The 27,922-nt window shown below is 35.4% G+C and overlaps 1 protein-coding gene across 3 annotated transcripts in view; it reads right to left on the bottom strand.

Moving 5' to 3' along the window:
* The window catches only part of EIPR1 (EARP complex and GARP complex interacting protein 1), a 242,999-nt gene that overhangs the window by 16,546 nt on the left and 198,531 nt on the right, over window positions 1-27,922 (bottom strand). For all 3 annotated transcript variants that reach the window (XR_013773217.1, XM_079297500.1, XM_079297501.1), the window contains 3 exons: window positions 20,953-21,109; window positions 9,308-9,407; window positions 106-242 (listed from right to left, as the gene is read on the bottom strand). Coding sequence is in view for 2 of the 3 variants with exons in the window: in XM_079297500.1 (XP_079153626.1) it covers window positions 106-242; window positions 9,308-9,407; window positions 20,953-21,109 (394 nt within the window). In the remaining variant the exon portion in view is untranslated. The remainder of the gene's footprint in view (window positions 1-105; window positions 243-9,307; window positions 9,408-20,952; window positions 21,110-27,922) is intronic.

Raw genomic sequence — 27,922 nt, 5'->3', positions numbered from 1 at the left:
ATCATTTAAGACAAAAAAAATTATGCTAGGAGCAATGCAAAAATCTCTCCCAACCTCCAGAGGAGGTCATGTTTTCTAGAGCACACGACTGCAAGCTCTCGTTACCTCATGCTCCGTGTGTCCCACCCGCGGACAGTGGTATCGTTGGCCGTGGCAATCTGGGTGCAATTGTGGTGTGGGCTCCATCTTCCTGAAGTAAATTTTAATTGTCCTTTCCCTTCCAAGGCTGCCGAACTAGAGAGCTAAAATAATGAAACAAAGCCGGCAATGTTTCTAAATGTAACACTAAAATGAAATTAGTTGCAATGAAGACAAAGCTGCTCAATAGCCTATTGCTCCGAGTGCAATACCAAATTCGAAGACTGAAGAAAAAAAAAGGTAAAGAAACAAGAAATAAAAACTAAAGCAGATTTTATATTACTAGTTTTTAAAAACCTTTTGCAGTGTAATGTATGCCAAAATATTACAAGTACTATATTCTATAGTTTATATTCTATAAACTAAAACAGTTTCAGATCATTGTTGAAACAGTAGATAGACAATATGGGCACACTGCACAGATTCGTAGCTGCCACACACACATGCATTTACCTTCATTAACAGTCTTACAAGGCTTTTTCCATGTCAAAATGTCAAATTTTATCTGTAGTAACAGAATTATGGTGTCAAAGACTCTTTTTGATAAATGTATAGCAGCTTTAAAAAATAAAGAACTTAAGGCTCAGGTGCCCATGTCACCACATGCATGTCTGTTAAAATAACAGCAGATACTAGAGTACAAATCTACAGTCTGTGAGATATAAAGGTTTCAGTTCCAAAAACAGGCTTGCATATCATGGAGCAGACAGTTCTGCATCTTCACAGTTAATGAAAAGAAGGTCCCAAGTAATCAACTTTCTCTTTGAGGTTATATAGCAAGTTATCCCCCAGTTCCATGTGAACATGGGGGAAATCAAAGCTGCCAATGCTGCAAATTACTTTCACTTCCAATCACATACTGAAACTGTTTAATACGTAAAGAGGAAAACCAGAATATTTGCATTTAAAATTTACACAAATTTCAAGCACCTACACAAACAGCAGACTTATTTGGTTGTCTTTCACACAACTTTAATATTTCAAAATGTTTAATTATAAGATATTTCACAAAAGCAGATTACTGCCCTGGATCCTGTTGGATCCTAATGCAACATTAATATTCTATTTAATAGTAGATTTCCCAGCACAAATACTATGCTTTGATGGATGAAAAAGACTAAAATACACTAACTCTTTATGTGAACTTTAACTGACATCAACCAAAAAATACTAAACTGCCTAAATCTATTTGAATATTGTAAAAATGTTAATGCATGTATTTTGCTAAATTTTTATTACTTCAACTCCACTTGGTATAGCATTATGATTAACAATCTAAAAATTACAAATACAATTTTTTTTCAAAGAACGTGGAATTCCCAGCATGCAAGATCATATATTGATCGTGTGTAAATGCATAATGTAACACTGTGGCCAAACCTACTCCTCCAACACCATTCCTCCTCTGGAACAAATACTGTCTGAAAGCCTTTCTACAGCTCACAGGTATAGGTATTAATAAATAGAAACAAAAAACACTGCATAGGACACTGGACATGGGATAATAAAATTAACTTTTTATTTTTTGACACATACTAGATTCCAGGCACAACAGAATATTCACAGCTTGTCTCGGTCATTTCAAAAATTAAAATAAGTTTCTTTAGTAAGTGATTGGCCATTCAAAGCTTAGATATATATATGGATGTATATATATGGATGTGTATTTATGTATTTAAGTCTTCTCATTTGGACTTTTATAATGTAAACTACTATAAAAAGATTGGATTTTTCTTCTTTGCAGTCAAAGTCTAGGGTTGAGGTCAGCACACACATACTGTGATATTTCGTAACAACTTAAGAAAAAAATCACCTATATGCTAGATGGCCAATTCACAAACAATTCATAAGTAAATTAAATGGCATCTTTCCTTATACAGGAATATATATAAACATATATATATTATATAGACATATATATATTTTATAGATTATATATGCAAATGTCCAGCTATATATATAACGCAGCCAAGTTCTTAACTCGGTTTTGTTTTTCATGCTGTCTATGAATCTGAAAGTAACTGCAAGGATTTAAAGGATAATTTGGAGATAAAGAAGAGAAATTTTCATACATAAAAATGAATCCTTATGTAACAGGAGGAAGTCTACAAGTTTCCTTCTCAGAAATCCAAGAAATAAAAAAAAACAAAGTTGGTAGTTCTGAATCAGAAATGCAGGTTCAAAAACATCTGAGCTTTAATTTTAATTCATACTTGAATATATGGACAGGCAAGTAAGCGCTCTTTTTGTCTTGAACTCTTCCCTCCACTTCTTTAAATGCAGAAAAACTAACTACAAAAGGGAAGAAAAACATTACATAAGGGTATTTTAAACATTATTCTTGCATGAAGATATGATTCTGTGCTGCCCAGAAGAGGAAAACATGCAGGTGTGAGGGCCTCACTGGAGAGTGAAAGTAAACAATTAATGATATTATCTTGCAAACACAAAATGAGACTTACATTAAGGAAAAAGGAAAGGAATAGAGTAAGACTGAATGTCTACTTTTAGACAACAAAATTAGGAATTACTCTTGCAATGCACAAGGATCACACTGATTTCAAAAAAGAAGTCTGGAGAAAATTAAATCTTGAACAGTATAAAATAGTTAACAGAGTATGGAAGGACTTTATGCTACTCCTAAATGCTTAGCTGGAACAATACCTAAATCTGATGACACAAGAACAAGAATAGAAAGGCAGCATGATATTCTACTACAGTTGCCCAAGAGTAACACTTTGAAAGGAGAAAAAAAATCTTATTAAAAAATTAAACAATGTAACACGATCAGAATAGAACTGTTTATGTTACCCTCAATAAAGGAAGGGGTTTTACAAAGAATAAAAATATGAAAACATCTGTCCTAAGATATCCTAGATCTAGGATTGATTTCTGTGCATTCAAATGAAAGTATGAATTACTCCAACTTATTTTTGTCAAAATATCAAGAACTGAAGTTGATTTTCCTGCTTCAAAACTTGATTACATAAGGGCTGGATTGGAAAGAGGAAAGGACAGGCAGTATCCTTCAAAAAATAACCAAAACCCAATATATATTAAATGTTAAAGGGTACAGAAATTATCTAGGAAAATCACAAGCAGCATGGAGATAGTGAACCAACTGTTCATGCTCTCTTCCAAGAAAAGAGCTGTGACCAAGAACAGAACAGGAAAGTACTTAGAAGAAAGATATATTAAGGGCTACACTAAGTAGACGAACCCAATCAGACTATTTTGAGATTGACATTAAAAGGCATGAGTGTTTTTCTGACTTGTTATTGACAGAAACAGAAAGATTGATGAGGACTGTAAACTCAGTTCAGTTCCTCCAACTGCAAGAAACCATGCCACACAGTCCTTCCATAACTCTTCTTGACTCCTGAACCATCTTAAAATTATTTGGCTTTTCAAATAGCATCATCATATTGGCAGCTCAAAGCTATTCTAAGAATAGCTAAGTAACAGAATTTAAGCATATTTTTAAGTGCTGAGTTTCTACATTACAGCAAGAAAATATTTTAATTCCTTAAACTCAAGTTTTCTGCTTTATACTACAAAAATTAAACTAAACATCAAGTTCATCCTCTGAAATATATTGTTATTTCCATTTGCTGATGATGCATTCCAAGTTCTGCCAGCAATAACTTTCATTATTTCACTCCTACTTCTCATTAAGGAGACCATTAAATAAAATTGATTCCAACTCTATGAGATGGTTTCTATTCTCATTCTGATCCAGTAATTTTCCTTTTATTTTTCTTCAGTTTTCTGCCCTCCTATAGTTAATCTATGTTTATTCTAGTTGCAGTAATAATGGAGCAGAAAAAAATTCTCTACTAAATTCTACAAGGTATTTCCTTGGAAAACAGCAGCTATTTTGCCAAGAAATCATCTCATGCTTATTCTTAACATCCTCTCTATTTGGATCCACCACTTTTATCCAGACAGCCTGTGAAGTCTTCCCAAAAATATATTTTGCCTTGCCTGGAATGCCACTGCCTGATATCTGTTGTTCTGAACCAAGACCACATGAATGCTGCCAAATAATCCAGACAGGACACGAAATCTAAAAGGAATATAATTATAATATTTTGGATTAAAATTATCAAAACCACACCTCTATTTATCGCCTTTGTGAAAACATATAAAAACCAGAAAAATACCTGGATTTTAATATCTCTATTTCATTCTGTTGCATTCATCTGCCATGCTAAACATACCGCATTTACCCAAGGAAGAGTTCTAGCAATTTGTTGACATCTGACCTCAAATCTGTACACAGAAATATTAACTGTCATCTTCTCAGCAGACTCTATCCAGACCTTGTGGATTGTCTGGGTTTCTCTTGGGTCCAGCTAATGATTATAAATGGCAAAGAATAGCTAATTTAATTGCAAAAGGTAATGATGCAGTGAGCATAAGATTAGTTTCACTCCAGAAGGTAATGTCCTCAAAACAATAATAAAGGGAGTGATCCAAAGGACAGGAAAAGCTTGTCTTACTGTAAACACATGCAAACTGAATACTATAAGGAAGAAACAAGTAGGTAATAAAATATTGAAAGAAAATAAAAAATAAAACTCCAAACCAAAACCAAAATGAACCCAAACAAACCCACTGAACTGTACAGTAAATTACAGTTAGCAAATGTTTCTTATCCCAAGCATGAATACACCAATCATTTTATTACCAATAAGCTCTGAATGCATAGGAACTGAAAAATTCTTCAGGTTAAATTTAATGAAACAATGTGAAAATCACAGGCAGATAAAGAAAAGGAACCAAATAAGACTGAAGTTTTGATCACTGCAGAGAAGCAGAAATTTTGGCTGATACATTAAAGACACACATTTTTGGTTTTTCATCTATTATACCCGATTTTTAGATAAGCTTCCATAAACATGAAATGTCCTTAAAGAGCAACATTTTGTTTACCTCTTGCCATTAAAATGGCCTATAATATGTACCTATGCAAAAAAGAGGAAGCAATTGAAATGTGGTGTGAAAACAGGAAGATCTGTAATGCACCAGTGTAATGACTACCTCCTTACCTCTATTACCTGATGCAGATACAGAGGACCTGATCTTACTTTTAGTTAACAATGATGATATTATTCAACTTGAACACTATTGTGTGTTTTTCACAAAAAAGAACAACAATTAAAATACATTGACATTTCTATTATTTTAATCCTAGGCTCTTGATTTAATCAATACAGAAGTACATTTTTATTTTATTTAACAGTCTATAGCAAGAGGCCAGGAAAAAGAGTTGACTATTTGCTCAACAAAAGGCACAGAGACCTGTGTCACCAGTTAGTTGACTGGACATAGAGTCACAGCAGGAGCAGAGGACTGAGAAGGAAGACCCCAGACATTTGCTGCATAGACTGGGAGGTTATAAAATCTCAGGGTTTTCTTTATTCATGGTCCCTCATGAGAGGCATCAGCCCAGGCTGTTTTGCTGTTGGACTGTGATTAAATGGCTTAAAGGATTGAGAGGTTTCCCACTGCTATGGGAAACCTGGTATGTGTGAGAAGGGGATGCAGGGAGTCAAGAGGGGACCTGTCAGCTCACTGGAGCTGCCCAAAGTGTCTGGCCACGGGAGTGTGACTGCCAGAGTGACTCCTGGATGGTCAGACAAGGGCATTTCCCCAATAACAGCCACATCCTGCTTAGTCACTGCCTGCTTGAACCACAGCACATTAGGTGATGAGACATCAGGTGGCTAAGAGATTCCAAAAATGGACAACCTTTCATCTTAAGAACAATAAAGACAACTTTTCTTGTCCCTTACATAACCTCTCGGTATCTGCATATAAAGGAAATGTTATGGGGTTTATTTTTTTTTAATTTGCCTTAACATGTCCCTTTTTTAATGCAGCAAGACCTGATTTATTTGCTTTAGGCTCTTCCATATCTGTTTTCTAGGCTAAAAAAAAAAAAAAAAGCTTTTTATTAATATCTCAGGAAAGTCTCTCTTTACATTCTGATGTAAAAACATTAAAATACAAATAATGTGCTTTTTAGAATTATGATATATTATGCATGCAACAATCCCTTATAAACAGGATATTCACAGAAAGAAATCACTGTTTCACCAACAGCTCATTAGCCTACAAATACTCCTTGTACATGGTGATAACCCAATAGAAAATATGTTTACTGCTTATCCCTACTAATGATATCTGTTTTATAACCAACCTGCTTTCACAGATTTCTCTCACATTGTAAATACTACAGCAAAAGTTGGGCTAGAGTGTTGATTCATGAAGGAGGGTTTTACTCATTTGGTTTTGGGATATTTTGAAGAGAAAGCCAACTGTATAATAAAATGTTACTTGTTTTTTCTTTACTGCTCTTTGTAACTGTCAGCCCTACATATTTTTTGCAAATATAAAATTGCTACAGAATAAAAGTTATTATTTTTCAGCCATATATACAGGTTAACAGGGAGTTGATCTCTTAGTAAGGAGGTAATCTTCAGAGATTTCAGAAATGTTCCACAGTTACTTCTAGGCCTGGAAAAGCCTATGATTCTAATTGCCATAATTTTCATTATGTGAAGGTTACAGCAGACCTCTTAAAGAGAAGCTTGTGCTTTCCCCAGTCTTGTTCGGCTGGACTCCAGTGAGCTCAGGAATCCACAGACATGTTTAAGACAAATTTGTAGCAGACAAAAATTCAACACTCAAAAATGGAAAGAATTCCAGTCATCACAGAAGTGATTCACTGGGCTTAGGATTTTAATATATGGAGATATATTTTCTGAGAGTCGAGTTCAAACTTCATTTTAAAAGCAGCGTATGAAGTATTGAAGTATCATCTAAGAACAACTCAAAACTGCTGGAGCAGAAGACTGATTATGCTAAACAGTTATTCTCAGGTAAAATTTTAATCACAAATAATTCTTATTTACAGTGCAACCACATGAGATACTAGATTATTTTAGATGGAAGTACAGAGGATCAGTCAGTCTCAGGATCAAGCCTCCTGAGAGCTGGATTGTAAAATCCGAACAATATTCTTAACTTCTGCAAACAAAGGTTTTTAGAAAACATTTTTAAATACTCCTATCTAAAGATGTCAGTCAAGGGTTGATGTATCTGCTTCATTAGGTGAAGCAGTTTCTTTGATGCAGAATTTCACATTTGGTTTTATTCATTTCCTTATATAAAAAATATAACCACGTAACAAATGTCACAGGTTAAATTTCTTTAATTCCTTTATCACTTACTTTGCCTTCTACAGCCCTTTTGTGCCATCAACATCTGATGCAGTTTTTTAGAAGTATCAGTTAAAAAATATTCTTCATAAGGAACACTACTTGCAATACTGAAAGGATCTGCAAGTTGAATGTTGCTTGGAGGACAAAAATACTGATTCCCGAAATCATGCTGAATTTTAAAAATTTGATAGTCTATTCCTCTCCAAAATTATGCAGATCATAATACTAACAATGAGAGGAAAAGAAAATGGAAATTGTAGTTATCTGCATAAATATTTGAGTAACAGAATGGGGGTTTAGTTTTGAGAAAAGCAATAGTATAAGGAAGATACAACATACAAAATTCCAGTAAGTAAGTCCCAAGCAATATAAAATGAGGAATAAGAACTCCATAAAATCTGGCATTCATTACAAGATTTCCACATAGAGAAACTGATAATATACCAGACAGTATCCCAAAGGAAATCACAGAATCATAAAATGGTTTGGGTTTGAAGGGGCCTTAAAGATCATTTAATGCCAATCCCCTGCCATGGGCAGAGACATTTCAGAGAGTTTAGAATTGAGAAAAAATCTGAGAGAGTTATGAGAAAGTGGTTGAACACTGAAAATGCTAATTAACATTCAAAAGAATCTCAGCAAGTGGAGACAGAACTGCATGAGTGAAAGTAGGAGAAAGGGAAAATGCTAAGCTGCCTAGAGTCTCAATACTTCAAAGAGACATGATTACCTAAAGCATGGAAGCAGTACCAGCCCCAAAGTAGTTGTTCAATATTACAAAAAGGTTTGTGTATTATGCAGACATTAGGAAAGAAACACTGACTAATGCAGGTGTAATGCAAATCCAGGGGACACAATGCCATAGACAAGCTCCTGGAGGCAAACTGTCAGAAACTCTCAACATCAATTTGATAAAAACAAACACTAATGTGAAGCCTTGGAAGGCAACATAACATCAATTGAAGTTGCAGGTGAAAAAAGAAGCTAAAGTTTCTCATCTAAAGAAGGAACCCAAAGGGCTTAATTACAAACATGAAGTATTAAAGTATATTATATTACATTGTTACTGTGTGAAATCTAGCAAGATACTAATAATTCAAGGCATCATATATTTGCACAGAGTCAGATGTTACCAACAGGGATGTTTATGGAAACAGCATCTTGGCTAAGTTGAAATAACTGATTCTTCAGGATCTAGGAAAAAAAATTAACCCTCACCTGAGGAGTTAAAAGTGACAACAAATCAATTGAAAGTAATGTCCTTGACACAACAAGTTTCCATTTATAAGCACAGACACTGCTCTAAATTACTATACAGAATCACTCAAAGTTTTCAATATACATTCTATGATATGGCATAATCAGACAAAAATCTATGCCACTACACATTTTTCTATATGTTCCTGAATAAAACATTTTTAACAATAAGTGAAATAATCTAATAAACTGTATATTGCTAAACTAAACTAACATTAGGAATTCAAAGCAGTACACAGCAAATAGAGAAACTTACTATTATGTTTATACAATCAAGAGTTGTAAATAAAATAAAGGGCTGCATGGTATTAGCCAACATGAGTTACTACACCATTATCTGAATTCAGTAGCCTTTGGCATTACTAATCAATTTTTCTACTTGTACACATTCACCAAATCAGCACTGCTTTATTATACATTCCTCACTATAAAAGCAGTAGTAGTAAGGGGAACTCTAGAACAAAGAAAACATTTACCCACTAGCAACTGATACTAAAATATTACTTTTATTTAAGACAGTGGTAGAATACTCATTTCCCCACCTACATTATGGGCAACAAGATACTTCTGAAGGAATAGTTAAAAGATCAGCGAATTCTAGACTAGAGAATGTTATTATTTGCACTGTATTTAAGTATAGCATGTTTTATTAAAAGAAAATTTATTAAAACAAAATTTCTTACCACAGCTTTGGCAGAACTTTCCTGCAAATCCCACATTAATATGTTGTTATCAGCCAGTGAAATAATCTTTTTACCATCTCCCATTGGTTCCCACATAACACTGTAAAACAGAAACAGAATAGCAAAATAAACAACCCAACATTAAAATCCATCAGAATTTGAACTAGAAAGACATTTTAATTCTGTGGATATAATCTATACCAAAATATGTTAAACCATATTCCTTCTGGTTTCCTTTAGTTGAAATCCATCACATATTTTGAGTCCAAAATCTGCCATTAACTAGCAATTTGTAGCAGTCATTCTGCATACACACACACAGAAACACAACCATAGACCTTGATGTACACTAATTTTAGAAGGCTTTAGTTTGAAACCTCTGAGTTGTTCATATGGAGTTTTATGTATCTTTTTTGAAGGTGCACCAAAAATCATAAGCCTTAGTTTTGATGCAAACTTTCTCCAAGTCTATAGCTATGCATTTTTCCAACTCTATGCCATGATGATTTAATCAGCATATACTTTTAACCTTTGATTCACTTCATGCTATACAGAAAGGAATGCAAGAAATCAGTCCTCCTCTCTTATTCTGTCTATGAAAAGCAGCATATTTAAGCCAGTCAGCACGGGCAGCTCAGCTAAGTACATGCACTCTAGCCCTAATAAATTACTAGAAGTAACAGTAAGATTGAAAGAATACTTGTCATTTTATGAGAATAGGATTCTATTTTCATAATTTTGTAACACTTCTGTAAACAAGTTTTGCAACTTCCCAATCATCTTAGAGCAACAATATACCTAAAGGTAGAGATCACAACTTTAGTATCAACAGGTTAATCAAGAAATTTCTTTATATTTTAAGACTGAAACTTCAGCTATCTAAAAGCATTTGATACTCTGTTTTCATCTTCAGTGCCCATTTGAAGTCCCACTGCTTGAAGTTTATCAGAAGTCCATGACTAGACAAGTTTTCTAGTTTGTTCTGCTTTCAGCATGAATCGAGTAATTGGATGGTTGGAGACTGAAATGTTATCATTTATGGTTTAAACCTCCTCATGAAAGACTTGCCTATTACAGCAAAACTGTATAAATGCTACAGAGAAAACCACCCAAATCCTGAATGGGGCCTCAGACTGCACATTGATGGAGGTAAGATAAAAGTGACTGAGGTCTGGGCTGGAGAAGAAGAAAACATTCACAGAAAGATCAAGCTCAGCACCTTTGGGATGGTGACCACAATCCCAGAACTATCAGCTGCAGGCTTGCACAGACCCTCACACCAAAGGGGAGAGAGGTTTTGGGTGTGTGGTGAAAAAATCTCTGGTGAAAGGCAGTGAATGTCCATCCTCTGATGTGCAGGGGTGCTCATCTGTGGGAGCCCTTCATCCCCAGAAAGGTGAAGGGGGTGACATGGCCCACCAAAGGGGTCCCCAGACCCTGCACCAGAGCACTGCAACATGATGCAAGGGACAATGTCAAACTTGCCCTCCCCAGGGGAGGCATGCGGGCCTTCCCACCTCAATATTATAAACATTTTCAATCCATTGATTCTATACTCTGTGGTGGCAGCAGGTGGCAGGCCAGTCTCACCATCAAGAAGACCAGATAGAGGGGAGCCACGAGATGTCATTGGGACCCCTGGAAGGCTGATGTGTGTCTACCTCACCCCTGTAAATCTCTCCCTGTCCCCCTATCCCTGCACACCGCTTTTCCATTTCTATTTCTTTCTTTCCTCTTTCTAGTCCTTTCTTTCCTTTCTCGTTTTTCCTTTGCCTCTTTTACTATTAAATAAAATATATCAAGCGTTTTGGCACCAATATCTAAACTCATTTGCTTTTAATCAAATTTTGAGGTATATTTCAAACCTTTCTGGGTTTGATCCATTTTATTCACAGAGACTTAGTTTTCCTCACTCTTCTGTGTTAATTCAGATTGTAAAAGAGGGAATAGATGAAAGAAGGTTGCACAGATAGATGCAGCCTTGGGTAAGTGAGCCCAACATTAGGCAGCCACTAGCAACCTTCCTAACCCTGCACTGCACACCATGCATGCTTCTACTTTATCTGAGATTTTGCTTTACTCCTCCATTCCTAAAACACTGGATTTAACCTGGCTGGTCCCAGATCCAAGAGATGGAATTTCATCTAATCTTAGATTATACAACACAAGGAAAAGAAAATAGGAAGTTGCAGATAACAGAAAAAAATGACAGAGTATCTTTTTTCACGCCATTAATACAACAAAACTGTCATTCTCAGCTGATATCTTCCTCTCAAATTCCTCTTGCTCCTTGTGCAAACAGTTTAATCAGCTTTTACTCTGCACTTTTAGTAAAACAAGCATCAGATAGACAAGGCAGATGACTGAACCTGCTTGCTCTTTTGTAAAGAAAAATCTGGAACTATAACTAAAAGGATGCATTGGCTGACCCTTTATACACCAAATTTTCCCTAAGGCAACCCAGCAGAATAAAGGACTAGCTGCTGCACCTATCTTCTGCTGGAAGCATGACCTGCATCCTTACTGTGTTGTCAATCTATGAAAACTACCTACCTATAAAAGCCCATTTGTAGTGAGTTTTCTTGTATTAGGACAAAAATCACTACATTAAGCACATTAAACTACCATTAAGTTTTTAAATGTGTTTTAACAAGAACATGGTACTGGAACGATTCACTGATTTATTTTAAATTTGGCTGTTTTGTCTGTAGTATTGCCAATCTTATTTAGCAATACACACTTTCAAAAAGTTCTAAGGTACAACTTGGAAAAAACTTAGAAGCAATTGAAAATGAGTGTGGATAATAAAATTGATGACATGCACTTTTAATTACATGTTCAACTACATTTTGCCCATAACAATGTGAGGAAACCAACCAGCATTGCCATGGATATTTTAAAATTTCATATAGTTGTACTGCACAGATATATCAATTAGATCTGCAAAAGAGATGAAAATACTTTATGAAGACATGTAACAGGATAAAGAAAATTAATGCACTATAATCTGCATGTGATCACAACTAACCTCCCACAATCCGGTTTTTCCCAAGTGAAATTGAGAGATATCCAGACCACCACATAGTGAATGGATAGATAAGAAATCTTCATGTTGATTCTGACCACATTAATTTAAGTCCATCATTTTACTTGCATATTGCTGAAAATATAACTGATATTTAGTGCTGATCTATGTAGATGTATTTTTAATTACAGACAATGAAATCTGGTTTGACCACTTAACCCTTTAAGAGCCCTTTCAGCCAGAGATCAGGACTTTTTATGCCTGTTGATGTGTCTGCACCTTTCCTACACAAATCACTCAATTTTCAGTTTTAAAATCTAGATCGTAAACAATTTTTTTGATGTTTTCAAAGGTAAGAAGAAATTTCACATTTTCAAGTGCCACTGAAATTAAAGGTAAAAGAATTTTTACAGCTGAATACAGTGCATTAATTAGAGCCAATTATAACAGAGCTGACATACCTTGCAATGAAAAGGTCTCCCCAACATTCACTCTATCCTTGTGATATGCCCATTTTACTTCTATTTCATTTCTCATGTATGGGTGTGGTTGTAGTGATCATTCATTCAGATTTTATAATCTTAAGCAGAGGTTACTCAAATCACCCTTTGTAACATGTTCAGCTATGTTCTGTACTGATGACTGAATGTTAAACATTAAATACTATAGAGAAGAGGTGGGCAGCACATATTGGTGAATGAAAAGAAAATGTTACTTTTGAAGCAAAATACAAATTTTAGAGAAACTGAAGTTTTCATTTAGAACAGTTTTCAGCATAGGAGAGATGGTGATAATGTCTAAAAAGGAAAACAGATAAACCAGGCAGTACCATCTTCCTCAGTGTGCCAACAGCTGCTAAGGCTTACAGTTTTCAGAAATGGACAAGACAATTGTCAAATTCACAGCTGCCACTCAGAAAGTGTGTGGCAACTTCAGGGCTGCTCTTTAAATAATCTATAAACAGAAGACAAGCAATTACAGATGTTGCATTTTACCTTATTTTGTTATCGTCTAACTCAGGATGCTTCAATTAAGCTTGCAGTTAGTAGCTTTGGTATAAAAAAATAAAATCAAATCCTACAGAATATAACACCTCAGCAAAAAATAAGAGTATTTAAAATATCCACTCAAACACATACATGAAAAAACTCCATTATCTTCTTCTATGCTGAAAAGATAGTTAAAACCTTTATCAATAAACATACTGAACTTTTACAAATGAACAATTCCAAGTCCTCCACTACAGACTAAGGAAGAAAAAAGCAAAATGCAAACACTTAAATGTAGTTAAGCCACAAGTGTTGGGCAAAGCAAGCATTAACTACTGCTTAACTGCAATTACAGAAGTGACAACTGTTTATTTCTGTAAATGGAAAGATTTTGCTAGACTGAAAGCTCTCATGCACTGAAAAATGGTTTACCACACATTTGGTAACTCAGCAGACTGTCCTGCAGCTGCCAGGTAGCCCACCAGAAAAACTCACATATTAAGAACTCAAATATCATGCCTTCTTTGCATGACAATGGTTCCAATTTAAAGACAGAATCTTACTTACCAGATAATCAGAACATTAATTCTAAGAGACAGGAGATCAGACCAAGTACAACCTGGAACCCATAATTCTTGTTCCCTGCCCAAGTGCTCTACAAAACAGCCATGCTTGTGAATGGCATCAGCTCTGTCTATTTTACAGTGTACTGAAGTCTGCTGCAGGAAACACAAGTTACACTTTCCCTCCAAATACTCAGACATTGAGATCTAATTCAGAGTCCAACTCTGAAAGATGCAGCGAAATGAGAACCGCAGCTTCCTAAAAAAACCTAGAAGGCAAGGTGAACATTTTAGCTAAAAAGCTGCTGAGAAATGAGAATTGAGAAACAAAGGATTATTTTGGACAAGAACCTCAAAGACAACTGAGCTTTATTTGGACTCTTGCATTATTTTTACATGCAGTAAAATTAAACTGCTTTACAAACAAATAGAAAAGCATCCCAACAAAGAGGTGCCACAGAAAAACAACTTATTTCTAATTTTTTTTCCCTTAAATGATCATTGTGTATGCCTCTACAACACTATGACAAAGCAGCTGCTGCCACAGGCAACATTTCCATTCTGTTGCCTGAATTGGGCTTAAAAAACCCCAAAAGTTAATATGATGGATATTCAACATGTCAGGAAAGAAACACATAACTGGCTTGTGCATCAAAAATCAGTAAAGTGGTCAGCCTAGGAAAAAACATTTTTGCAGTGTCAATGTCTTTCAGGAGAGCACACAGGTAAAACTCCTGCCCAGCCTCTGGAGGCCTCAGGACAACAATATTTTTTTCCAGGTACTAAGGCAAAAATTATGAAACAAACTTATTTGCAAAACAGCTAGAGTCAGCAATAACAATCTCTGCAGACTTATTTCAGAGAAAACACATATCTACTTTTGAAAGGGTCAATTTGAGCATTTTCAACAGGGATTTTCAAATGCGTAAATATGGATATAGCATATCCTTACTAATTTATGCTGTTTGCAACAAACTGCATGGTCAGTCAAGGGAATAATACCTCAAAGCAGAATATTCCACTGAGTATATTTCTCCAGTGTTTACCTGGATCAGCATTGATAGTGAAGAAAATCATCACTCCATATGTTCTGAAGAACAGATTACTAAAGGTTTACACAGACCTAGTACAGATGCACCTGTAACACCTCTAAACCAGAATTCATCCTGAGGAACTTTGAGGTGAAGAGACTACAAGAAGGAGCTGGGATTGTAACTGATGTGGTCTCCCTGTCATAGCTCTCCCTCACCATTGCCCAGGACTGAACACCGGGGTGGAGGGACTGTGGGAGGCTGCAGGGCATCCCTTCAGGTCTCACAGACATTTTAGCAAATAGATGCACTTAATCACAAATGTACAAGGGTCAATTTTTTCATCCAAAAGACATTTCAAAACCCTGAATTTTTAACTACTATGTAAGCAAGTGTCAGCAGCAACATTGCTGCATCTATGGCCATCCCAGAATACTGTGCTGGAAAGAATTCTACCCTAAGGGATAAATATTATAAATAATAAATGTTTAACAGGGCTTTGGAGAGCAAACCAGAGTCTGATACCAAGAAAACAGGGGCACCTGTTCAGTTAGTTCCTTGTGAACATTTAAATTTTTCCTGCATAACTAATTTTTTTCACAGTTCTGCAACACCATTTTGCTTCAACATTTCCCACTAACATTTAAACAATTCAGGAAGACTGAAAATAAAACTATTAGAATGAATAGAATAGCAGTAAATAAACAGAAGTATCTATTTCACCTGCAGAATCAGTTGAGGCAGACTTTTTTAGTGGTATGAATAGCTTAAGTGACACTACAAAGAGGAAGAAAACCCCTTTTAAAAATAGCTCAATTTTCTTTAAGGGGGAAAAAATCTCAACTAATTTAGCAGTAAAACTGGGGAATATAACAGCATGTTGAGAACAGAAACTAAACTATGTTCAAGTTGGGATAGAGAAGTGAAATAGTACTTGACAAACCCTTTTTTTTTTTTTACTTGTAGAGTAACACAAAATGTGCACTATTTTCTGTATCATGATTTATGAATAAAACTAAACACAAACAACTGCAAAGACCTCATAAAAACTAATTTTCATTCAAGCACTTGGAATTTATTTTATTTACTAGAAGTTGTAAGTTAACAGAACACTTACAGTAAGTTCACAAAAATGAATAAATGAATATTTTTCCCTTTAGTATTTGCTTCAGTGTCAGATTTTAGTTTGACTAAGTTTTCCCCTGCTTTACATGAGTAGAGTTAAATAAATTCTGATTAAAAGCTAACATAATAAACAGGGCATATAATACAAAGTTCTATTACTTCAGTATCCAATTAATGAATCACATTTATTCCCTAGAAAAGTGATTACATTGAAGAGCTTAAAGTTTTAAAATTGAACAATACTAACCACTCAAAATTACCACAAATGTTCAAGGGAATAAAAATGAGAAAATGAGTGTTCTAAATTACTCTGCTGGTTTGAGACATATTTTAGAGGATGACAAAATGAAGAGAGAAAATGTAAGAAAGACAACTAATGGTTGAACTAAACATCTGGATTTATATATAATAGATTATTTTATTTACAATAAAGAAGAATCAAAGATTCAGGAGAGCAAAATCCAGTGAAGAATTCAGGATCACACAGTATTATATAGAGAGCAGGGACATAAATACAATTGAACCAATTTAGAAAGGAATATAAAAGGTATTATCAGTACTGATAAGCAGCTGTTAAGTTACATTCCCAGTGAAATTACAACTTGTCATGTAGTAAGTTAGTCCAAAAAGTTGACCTTATACTTACTGTAATATCAGAAGTGACTGATGGAATATGTGGAAGGAACCAAGTGTGGAAGAATTATTCTTAAATTCTGACAATTTCAGATAGCTCTGAAACTTTGTACATCATGTGCAAAGACAACTATCTAATATTTTAGTGATAAACATCCTAGAATTCTTGAAAAATCTGTGACTCTAAAGAATTTACAATTTGTCTTCCTCTCTACTTTCCCTTGGATTTGGTAATATTTGCAAGCTCGTATCTAGGACTGATTGAGTGGGATACACCAAAAGAAAAAAAAAAAAAAAAAAAATCAACCCAAACTAGTAGAGCAGCCTAATGAAGTAATCTGTCATTATTCCTAATATACTAATCCCTTTCAAACAAATTTTTAGCAGCACTCATTTTCTATATAAAACATTAATTCTTCATTCCTCACCTTTCAGGCTTCTGAGAATTGAGTCTCCACTTTTATTGTCTCTGTAACCTCCATTCATTTTCCCTTTACAGCTGTATTTCACTGTTCATCTAACCCTTATTTATTTTCATTTTATTCCACATTTACTCCATAGATCTGCCTTATTTTACGCCTGCCACCTTTGGAAAGCAAAAAGAAGGATGTTAAGCATTGAGAGGCAAGCCTACTTCCAGCAGATGCAAGAGAAACTCTCTGCTGTGTTACAAATTCAAGATCTCACAGATTATACTTTCTCTGATGGCCTGTAGTATCCTCCTTCTCCAAGGACTATCCTGTCAAGTGTACTACCAAAAAAGTCTGCAGCAAAACACAGAGAAGTAGAACAGTAGGTTACCATTCTAAATACTAAAAGACAAGTCTTCAGGGGTTTAACAGACAAAAGTTCGGGGGATTCCTCCAAGCTGCACTCAGAGGAATAATCAAAATCTCATTAACTGCTGTCCCATTTCCTTGGCCTCTCCTATGCAGACAGTACCTTGGACTGCTTCTTGCAAGTTCCTTTAGTTGAATCTTGCAACATTGCATAGACCAACATACTTACTGTTATGTGGGTTTAACTCTGTATAAATACATATTCTTATCTACAGAAGGAATTTATTGCAGAGATTTTTTTTTAAATTTTAAACACACAAATTTCTGTGTGTATCTGGAGTTTTCTTCGACACTGAAAGCAATTCACTCAGGATTTTTGCAGAAATCTTTCCATTTTGGCTCACATGAGGAGCAGCAGGCAGAGGATGAAAATAATCTTAGGCTAGAATCAAACAGAACAATTAACAAGCTTATTTGTTGGCCTAATTTAAGCATCTGTTTCATTTTCTGAACTCCATTTATGTCATACAAGAGTTTGAGCAAAAATGCTGATCAGTCCCAACCCAAATTCAAAGCTTGGAGTCAAAACTAAAAATTTTAGTTACTAGAAGTACCTAAAAACTAATGGTTGTGCTAATTTTTAAATACACTAACTCATGTAATCCAAATAAAATGGAACTGTAGAAAAGCAAATTTCTTTTTCACTTGCCTCTAATGTCTTGAAGATTAGATTTTTGCCAAAGGTTTTGTCAAGACTAGAAAATTATTTCAATAGCTTTTGAGCAGGAGGAGCATAGTGTTCAGTCCCACACCAGCAAAGTTTAAGATTTCAGTCAAAATCAATTGAAAACACTCTTTTGGTCTTGGTTCACAAAGGAGAACTGGTATTAAATATGTCTCTTCTGGTTTTTAGTAAGAAATTTCAGAGACATTGAAGCACAGCATTCCATAAAGGAGATGAGATAAAATAAAATAAAAAATGCAGAATCAGTTCTTAACATCAGTACAGAGTTGAATAAAACCAATACCTGACACACCAGATCTGGACAAAACCCCCCATTGTATTTTCTAGTGCATGATACTAGAAACAGAAAAATCTGTAGGTAATTTTTCAGCTCCCAGGCTTACCTTGAAAAAAGCACAATAAGGAATGAAGCTGAGCAGGGTAAACGTGAGCAAAACTACAAGCAAATCAAGCCCTGAGGAGGGTGGTATATGCCAGAGTACATAACTAGGTACATGTTAAAGATAGTTTTGCTTTTTTTCCTGATTTACAATCAAAACTCAATCACCTGATCCCTAAATCTCACAAAGCATCTGTGCTATCAAGAAAAACAAAAAAATATTTTCCTAGAAACTGCTGTCTGGAGTCACTGTCACAAAAGCTGACATCAACATTACACTTTGCATCTTTAAACTGTATTGGCAACTCTGCCCACTCTTGCAGGCCCAGCATATAAAGATATGATACAAGATATGATACAATTCTTTTTAGCATGCATTCTGACTAATAACATTCAAAATTAACTTCAATAATGAGGCCTGTATCCAATCACTCATGGCTGTATTCACACTGTTCTACTGCATGCTGTGGATTAAGAAACCTCCTTAAAGTGCACATGGTCACACTAAACTTGGGTCCAGTGTTCAGCCTGTGGTTTTCCAGGCAAAACATAAAGAGTATGTATGCTCTAATGGCAAGGAAAATGACAGATCCTTCTTACTGCAAGTGTATGGTGCCAGACCACCACTGATCTCATAGTGATTATGTACACCAGAACGCTGGTCTTACACTGTGGTTTGAAAAGTACTTACACTTTGCATTGAGAAAAATTGCTTTTCTGATTTATATTTGGCTCCAACAACAATTGAACCCTTAGTGTCTAAATAGCTTCATGTTTTTCTAAACACCTAAGAAGTGTAATACAAAGAATATTTACATTGCTATTTGTAGACAACACACCACTCAGTGGGGTGTGGCCTGTTATGTGACATTTAGCACAAAAGGCCTAATTTACTCATTTATGAGCTGTGTCCAATATGAGTGAGACAGAAATAGAAAAGTCTGCTCTAAAACAAGATCTTCTAAGTCAGCTGTGCTTTCCTGAGATGATGTGAGGAGTACTAATGCCAAGTATTCTGTTTACACGTTTTATCTCTATGTAACACAGAGAATTTGAATTTTCAAATCTCTGTGCATATATATACATATATATACACACACATATTCACGTAGATAAAGGGCACTAAATAGCAGCAGATATTTGTAAGCACCAAGAACTGAATGAAATTAGATAACGGATGACTGAAAATTGTGCATGAGCTTGTTATAAGCTGTTACTAGAGAAAAAAAAATTATTTTGGGCATTCATATAATTCACATCCTGATAAAAAGCAGTGATATGCACCCTATTCCTCCTTTAGTGATCTGGCTACCATACAAACTTCTTGCATTCCAGAATTAGATAGAAAGCAATTATGGAAAACTATAAGATAAAATGAACAAAGCCTAAAGGGGTAAAAAGGTAAAGACTAAAAAAGACTAAAACAAACAACAAAACGTCTCCAATATAGTTGGGAATATTAGTTACCAAAAAGTATCAACAGTAAAAATTGAATTAAAATAATAAAATAATTACAAGGAGGAGTACTCAAAATACATAGCAAAGAATTAAAGGATGCCACTATGAAGAAATTTAACACTTAGAAAACCTGTATCTTAGAAAAAAGTAATCTATACATTTTTGAATGCACTGGTATGTCCTATCTTCTCAAGAACTGTCTAATATTTGTTAACTTCAATTTATCCTTTTTCTTTGGTTAAAATTTAATCTGCAAGGCTTAAACTAGAAATCTGTGGTTAGAAATGGATGCTTACAACTTATGCCCTGCATCTGGTCAGGAAGAAGTGGGAACATGTCATATACACACATCCATAAAGCACCAAACTTGCAAATACACAATGGACAAATTTAACTATTAAATAACAGAAAGAGAAACAAACCTCTGCAATAACCTCTGCTGTATTGCAGCTCTCCTTGTCTTCATTTCCACAACAGATTAAGAGTAGTTACACAAGCACCATATAACATAATGAACTCTTATTCTTATGAAACAAGAAATTACTCACACTTAGGCTGAATCAGTTGAGTGAAGACTAAAAAAGAAAAACTTACATGCAACATCAAAGTAATATTCCATTAAAAGAGTCAAATTCTACGTATACCTTTGTGCAACAAAGGGTTTAGATGGGGCAGGTGGGGAAAAACACATTCAAACTGTACACAGGCTGTTACTCCATATGTGTTTGCAGGACTATAATAAATGTTTTTAATCTATGAAACATCTGGGACTAAAAATCCAATTTATACTTTTTTTTTAAAGATGGAATACTTTTAAAGTGCATAGCATAGCTTCTACAATATAAATCTGCACAAAACTAACAGCATGGGTCTATCCTTTAGGCTTTTTGTAGGAGTATAAAATATGCAGAATCCTACCAGGCCATATTGCCATGGGCTGTGTTGTCAAGGTGACAGAGTAGCTCCAGGGTTTGAGTGTTGCTTGATGAATCATCAGGGGATTCATGACTGCCTGATTCCAATTCCTTCGGCATCCTCCAAACAGCAGCACATGTCATGACTTTAGTGTCTGAAGCTAAGCAACAGAGAATAATGTCAACAGATCATTGTATGGGAGACGTATTTTGTACACACTGCACCAACATTTACACAAATCTATAAGCAATGCACATCTGCTGTTTGAAATATTTAAAAATATTATACCAAGATGAATTCAAAGAATGCAGATCGTGGCTACAGACACAGACCTCAAGTTAGCAGTCAAGTTGCTGCAAAACTCATAATTAGAGGTATTTAACCTGTCTCCCTGGACAAAAGCACAATTAGGTGCTCATGAAAACTCTTCAGGACGTATGTTTCCCAAGTTCCATTCCCCATACTGATGTTAATGAAAATTACCCACAAGTTACATTGCTCGATTCCTTAACAGTGAAGACACAGACATCATTTAAACACTTTTAACAGCTATCTTCAGTTTAATCCAGAGTGTTCTCTTATATCCTTTACTATCACTAACTGTTATTGCAGAATTAGGTATCTCTTGTAAGTACATGCCTATGACCCCAGCAAATAAAAAGGCTTCCAAAGGACAAACTGAACTTACATGCATATGGCAAAGTATTACAATGTATGAAGAACATGGTAACTGTAGATTGAGAATACCATATGTTCTGTGCACATATGGCATTGCCCATGACCCAGTACAGCAATTTGCAGCAGTGCAGAATGGGAGGAGACCAGAGCAGCAGTGCATATGGTCACTGGTCTGGGGTTCACCGAGGATGAACAGGTGGGTTCCACTCCAGAGGCAACAAAGGAACCAGCCACAGCCACAGGAAGCAAAAGCAGGGGCAGCCACTGCCCCTGCAGGATGAGCTGAATGAGAAGCCCAGAGGACAAGCAGCAATGAATGAGACATTTTCTGTTCTGAGGTCATTCTAGAGGCCTCCATCTGCAAGTACATTTTAGCTGATTCTAGTCAAGAGCATCTGATTACGGAGTCGTGAGGAAATGTGACCAAGTTCATCAGTGGAAAGGAAAGTGGCAGCAGCTGTAATGAGAGTGTTTTCAAGAGGAAGGAAGGACACTGAAAAGGCCCTCTCAGGCTAAAAGGGTACTAATGGAGAAAAAAAGACATATTATAAAGGTCACCAATCTGGATATTCTATATGGAAAAAGAGGCAAACAACACAGAATAGGACAAAAAGTAACTGATATATAATAAGTCCTGAATACAAGAATGAAGACATGTTTAAAATGCAGTTGTATGAAATAAAAAAAAAAGGTAGTTAGGTCAAATCTGTTGGAAAAAAAGGCCATTTCTGCAACAGGAAACAGGGATAGGAGAACTTTATATGAATTCAAAACACACAATCACTGGATACTTGATAGATTGTGTTGAGCATAAATTAAATATATGATGCACATAACACAACTGTTCTACAGTAACGTGGATATACGAATTAAATAAAGTAAGAAGAGACCAAACATCTAAAGATGATAGAAAATCCTTTATTTACTAACACTCAATTGAACTTTTGTTAATTGTAGGTGGCTATTACTGAATTATTTCAGGCAAATTGTTTACTATAGATCCATGTGCCACTGAGGAAGAAAGCAGCAGTGGATGGCTACCTTTCCATAGCAAAGGGCAAACCCACACACAGTGTGCTTTGTACACCATGCAAATAATAAATAACTTAAAGTGCAATATAGCTAAAGAAGGGGAGATTTATCAAATGTTTCACTGCAATGTGACAGTACAGCAATGAACAGTTTCTGGTAGATTATTACTACTAAAAGGTCTGTATCATGCATATAAAGCATTAGCTTTTCCATTGCTACCAAGATCATGGCAGAGAACCACAAAAGCAAATCATGGAAAACAAACTACATGGTACTCAAGTCAGCTTTCCTCTCCAGCACAGCACTACAAGTCTTAAAAGCACTTTAAAATGAAGTTTTACAAAGATTCACAAAGAATACTCAGGAAACAGATTTATTTTTAAAAAAGTAGCCTGCAAAAAACCACTCCTCAATGCGCTGATAGGTCCCATCTTCCCCAAGAATTGCCTAATAAATATTACTTTTTTCTTTTTAGTTGAAATTTAACCTACAAGGCTCCAACTAGTAATCAGTGGCGAGATAAATTCTTAAAATACAGTCAATGACATAATTAAAAATCAAAAATCAACTATCACTTCTGAAGTAATTTCAGGATGGGGGGGTGTGCTTTAGGTTTGCTGGGTTTGGAGGGCTTTTCAAGTTTTTGGGGGGTTTTTTGTTGCTGTTTGTTACAAGCTAGCTAACAAATAGAAATTTTCATGCAGCAAGATTTTGAAAAGGATTGAGACTGATTTTAACTGTTACTCACTTTTGATAAAATTTAAATTACTCCTACTAGAATATATGTAAGCATAATGAGATTATGAAGGCCATTGTACATAGCAGGTGTCTGAATACAGAAACCAAAGAGGCCCTTTCCACTCTCATGTGGAAAGGCAATATATAACATTGATGTTTCATTATCCTGATTCAGTTTCAATTCAGACTTCTCATTTAATTTACAAAAATCTGCTGTTCCACTTTTCTTAAAATTCTCTGGTAATTGTGAAGCTGCCTGTAAAACTTTCATGATCACCTCCTACATCGTATTTTTCATGAAAAGCAGATCACATTCTCAGTTTCAACTTTTCTTGCTTGGCTAGGTGGATCCAATATGATGTCAAACTGTGGCTGTTAAAACACAGAGTAAGTGTATTAACATTTCTATGCCCTGCATCTATTCAAGAAGCAGTGAGAACATGTCATATAGGCAAACCCATAAAGCAACAAACTTGCAGATATACAATGGACAAATTTAGTTTTCTTCTGAATACCAGAAAGAGAAAGGAAACAAATCCCTGTAATAAACTCTGCAGTACTGAGCTCTCCTTGTCTTATCAAGCAAGAGAAATGTGTAGTTACACAGGCACCATATAATATGAATTCTCATCTTTAACAAAATTAATTACTACCACATAGGCCAAATCAGTTGAGGGAAGACTGAAAATCAAGGAAGTGCAACAATAAATTTACATTCCATAAAAAGAATGAAATTCCAAGTATTACTGCTTTGTGCAGCAAGGGTTTTAGATAAAGGGAGATGGGACGTTTTCCTCTTACCACAGCACCACATGGTCTTAAAAATAGCCTTGAAATGACATTTTAGCTTCTTAAAATTGGAATATTAGTTCCCTGCACAATCATATATCCAGACTGAAAACTGTAAAACAACTAAGCAAGTATTATTTTGAAGATTGAGGGAGGCCAAAGCATAAGCATATATGTGTGTATATTTATACAGAGAGAGAAATCCCCCAGACTTGATGTCATCCAGGCTCCTATAACAATTTGGTGGTTTGAAAACTGAAGTACAGGTTGGTGCAAAATTTTTTAATGAAGAATTTTGTGGAGTTCCATGCATGTTTTACCTCACTGGGACTAGTGATGTGGGATAAATTAAATTGCATATCAGAAAGGGAAGAGACTAAAAGCCAACAAGTACAAAACTTTGACACACAGCACAGACATTCTCCTCTGCTTTCAGCTGGGTTTGGGTTTGGTGATGCTCAGGGAAAATAACAGATCACTTTGCAGCTGCTGAATGTCCCTCCATCTTGAACAACTGCATGTGCATTGCAAATATTCTAATATTAACTTTGGAGAAATTCTGGAATTAGATACATGGCTGAAATCTGTAGAACAAAGACTTTATTCAGAGCACTGCTAACTGCTCCTTGGACAGTTCTGACTCTGTTAATTCCCAGATGTGTGAAACCAAAATAGAATTTCCACAGCCACCCAGAGAAGCGATTTTAGATATGTCTGGCCTTAAGGAAGGCACAATTTACCTTTATATAAGGAACTTTTAAAAAGATACCATATTCTCCCTTGTAAAAGAGAGGGCAAATCTAAGTGTGACTGAGAGTGTCACTCTTCTGACGGTCAAAGTCAAGCTTTTTCTGAGTCACAATTCCTCTTAATCAAACAACCACAAGCTACAAACCTACAGAAATCCATAAACACAAACAGGAACTCTCACTACACAGAAATCAAAGTCCCACAACAAGCTTCCCATTGCCACATGAAAAGCTCATTAACAGTATACAGTATTTGTGGCATTACCCATATAGCCTTATTTCCCAAGTGATCATATTAAAATCTAAAAATCCAGTGTTACTAGGTAATTTCACTACCACCTCTGTAGTGCCATTGCTTATCTAGAATGCCTACAAGCAAAGGTTTTCCCATCTTTTACTATCTTCACATCACATTACTGCACATATACATACAAAATGATAATGTTTTTATCCACCAGCTTTCATATTATCTCTTTAAAATGCTAGAAGACAAGCATGAAACTAATATTTAAATGGCAATGTCAGTTATTCTGTAAAAGAAAGAAAAACAAGCTTAACTCAGGGTCTCTATGTTGTGCTTCTATGCCTTCCTTAAAACTCTTTGCATATTTGGAAACCATTTTTGCATCCCTACTTCATACTGAAACAAGATTTTTTATTTATGTCATAGCACCAATGCAGAAGAGAATAGATAAGGTTGTGTTGCAGTTTTATCACCGAGTGTATTAAGAAAAATGTTCCCATAAAATGATACAGAAATGAGACAATGAACTATTGAATCCTTGTCATATTTGTTCTTTCTCATTCAAGAGGGAGAAATATTCATTCCTCCTCATCCCTCATCTAATTCATCATACATGTTCAGTATATGTTTTGCTAGATATGGCAAAGAATGGAGCTCAATGTACTTGTTCCAACTGCAATAACTCTCTGTTAAGAACCATTTCCCCATGTCCACCAATATTACCTCCTGGGCAGAGGATAATATCTGCTAGAGTGACTGCACATAGTTTCATCTACCTAGCTCTCTTGAAATGATCCAGGCTTACAAATAAGCAAAACAGAATTTAAGGAATAAACAAGTAATCCCATACCTTGACAGCATTGAATTAGGAAGCAACTCCACATGAAGCTGGTAGTAATAAGGGTACAGAAATACAGAAAATCAAGTTTGGTGAGTTCAAACTTTGTTGAGTTCAGTCAAAGCCTAAGAGATAACCGTGGCTATAGAACATGATGCCATCTTTGGTGCTTACTTTACAAGTTGAGCAAGTGAGAAAATGCTCTGCATGCAGAGTGTACAATTTGCAAAGGGTCACAATATGGTCAATCAATACCAACTTTCCCTGCAGCACTCAAAAGGACTTCTCAATGAGGACTATTTCCATGAAAATTGTTAGCTTTATACTACCAGGTGATTCTAACACAGAAAAAAAAGTAAAAGCTGCAGATTGGTGGGACATCCCATTTATCTTTCTCCAAATGCTGCTCCAACTTAAGTTGTAAGAAATAAGCCTGAGGAAAAAATATCTGCCTGAAATTTAAAAAATAACAGGAAGTTAGTAACCAGAGCTCAAAAAAGAAACAGATCTGTAAGATTAACTAAAAGCACCTGTTACTCCTTGAGAGAGTTCCTTCATGCACAACAAATCAATTCACTGCACTGCTGCTGGAACACAGTAGCCAGCAGACATCCCTTAAAACCTACACAATCATTTCTGGACTAAATACAAAAAGGAAAATCTGTGGATATAAGAACATTGCTGATTCCAGATGCAAGTTGTTCGTGACACTGAAAGTCATTCCTGCTGTTGTATTTTTGGTGACCCGATAGATTTTTAAGCTAGAAGGGATGGCTGTGCACTTCACACTGCTCTTGATTTTGCAGCAGCAATTCCTACAGTTGAAGATTTGCAGAATGAAAGAAGTGAGCTTTGTCACATTTTCAGACTTAGAGAGAAGAACTTAAAATTTTAAGTAATTCAGGATTATTATAAAGATTCCTTCAGAAAATGCCACAGACTGCAAAACTACAAAGAATGCAACTGAACATCAGGTATCATAAAATCTGCTTATAAAGTCTTCTTAATTAATTATTTTTAATAAATAACAGCTTTAAAAAGGACTTAATATGCAACTTCAGTAAACATACTAAGAAACCAATTGATATCTGGACCACTGACACAGTAAATCGGAATAGCCAAACAAGAAAGATACTGTGTAATTTGTCCCCAGCGCAAACCAAAAATATCCCCAACAAAACAAGAGGCAAAAAAATCCCACCTGAAATCACTTTAGAGAGACTTCCATCAAATATTATTAAAATAAAGACAAAATACAAAAATCCAAAGAATATATGGAATATAAAAACTAATCCCTCACCGGAAGTGTGAATACTAGTCAATATTCCACTGTTTCAGCAAAAAAAGAACTGAGCACATTCAGAAACACAGCAATTCTGCTCCCTCTCCTCTTTCAGGTATGGACAGATGCACATTTAGGACTTGCTAAAAGTCAGTAGTACCACTCACCCACGTTCACTCACTGGAGCTGCTACTCCAAAAGGGAAGTTACTACCTTTTGAACTAAATACAGATATCAGAAAAAAATTAAGGAGAAACTTATTTCAAGAGGAGTAATTAAAAATTTACTTTATTATTTCACAACGAACTTTAAAACAGGATTTTAAGAAGTTAGCACCTCTCTTAAGTGTTAGGTGGATATTACTATAATATAAACAAAGTACAAGGAAAGAGTTAAATGGACATTTACAAAATGCTACCCCGTCCCTCCCACCCCTCCACTCCTATGCACCACAATCAAGTGGATCTTAATCCTAATTATACAGGTCCACATCAAACCACATTACAGTTCACTACTGTTCAACCACCCACCTTCCATGCTTCTGGTACCACCACTTGCTGAATAAAACCCACCATGCTGCTGCAGACCTCATCTGTCAAAAGCTTACAGCAGACCAGATATGT

This window comes from Erithacus rubecula (assembly GCF_903797595.1).
Source record: "Erithacus rubecula genome assembly, chromosome: 2".
Lineage (NCBI taxonomy): Eukaryota > Metazoa > Chordata > Aves > Passeriformes > Muscicapidae > Erithacus > Erithacus rubecula.
This window is presented reverse-complemented; position numbering and strand designations above follow the sequence as displayed.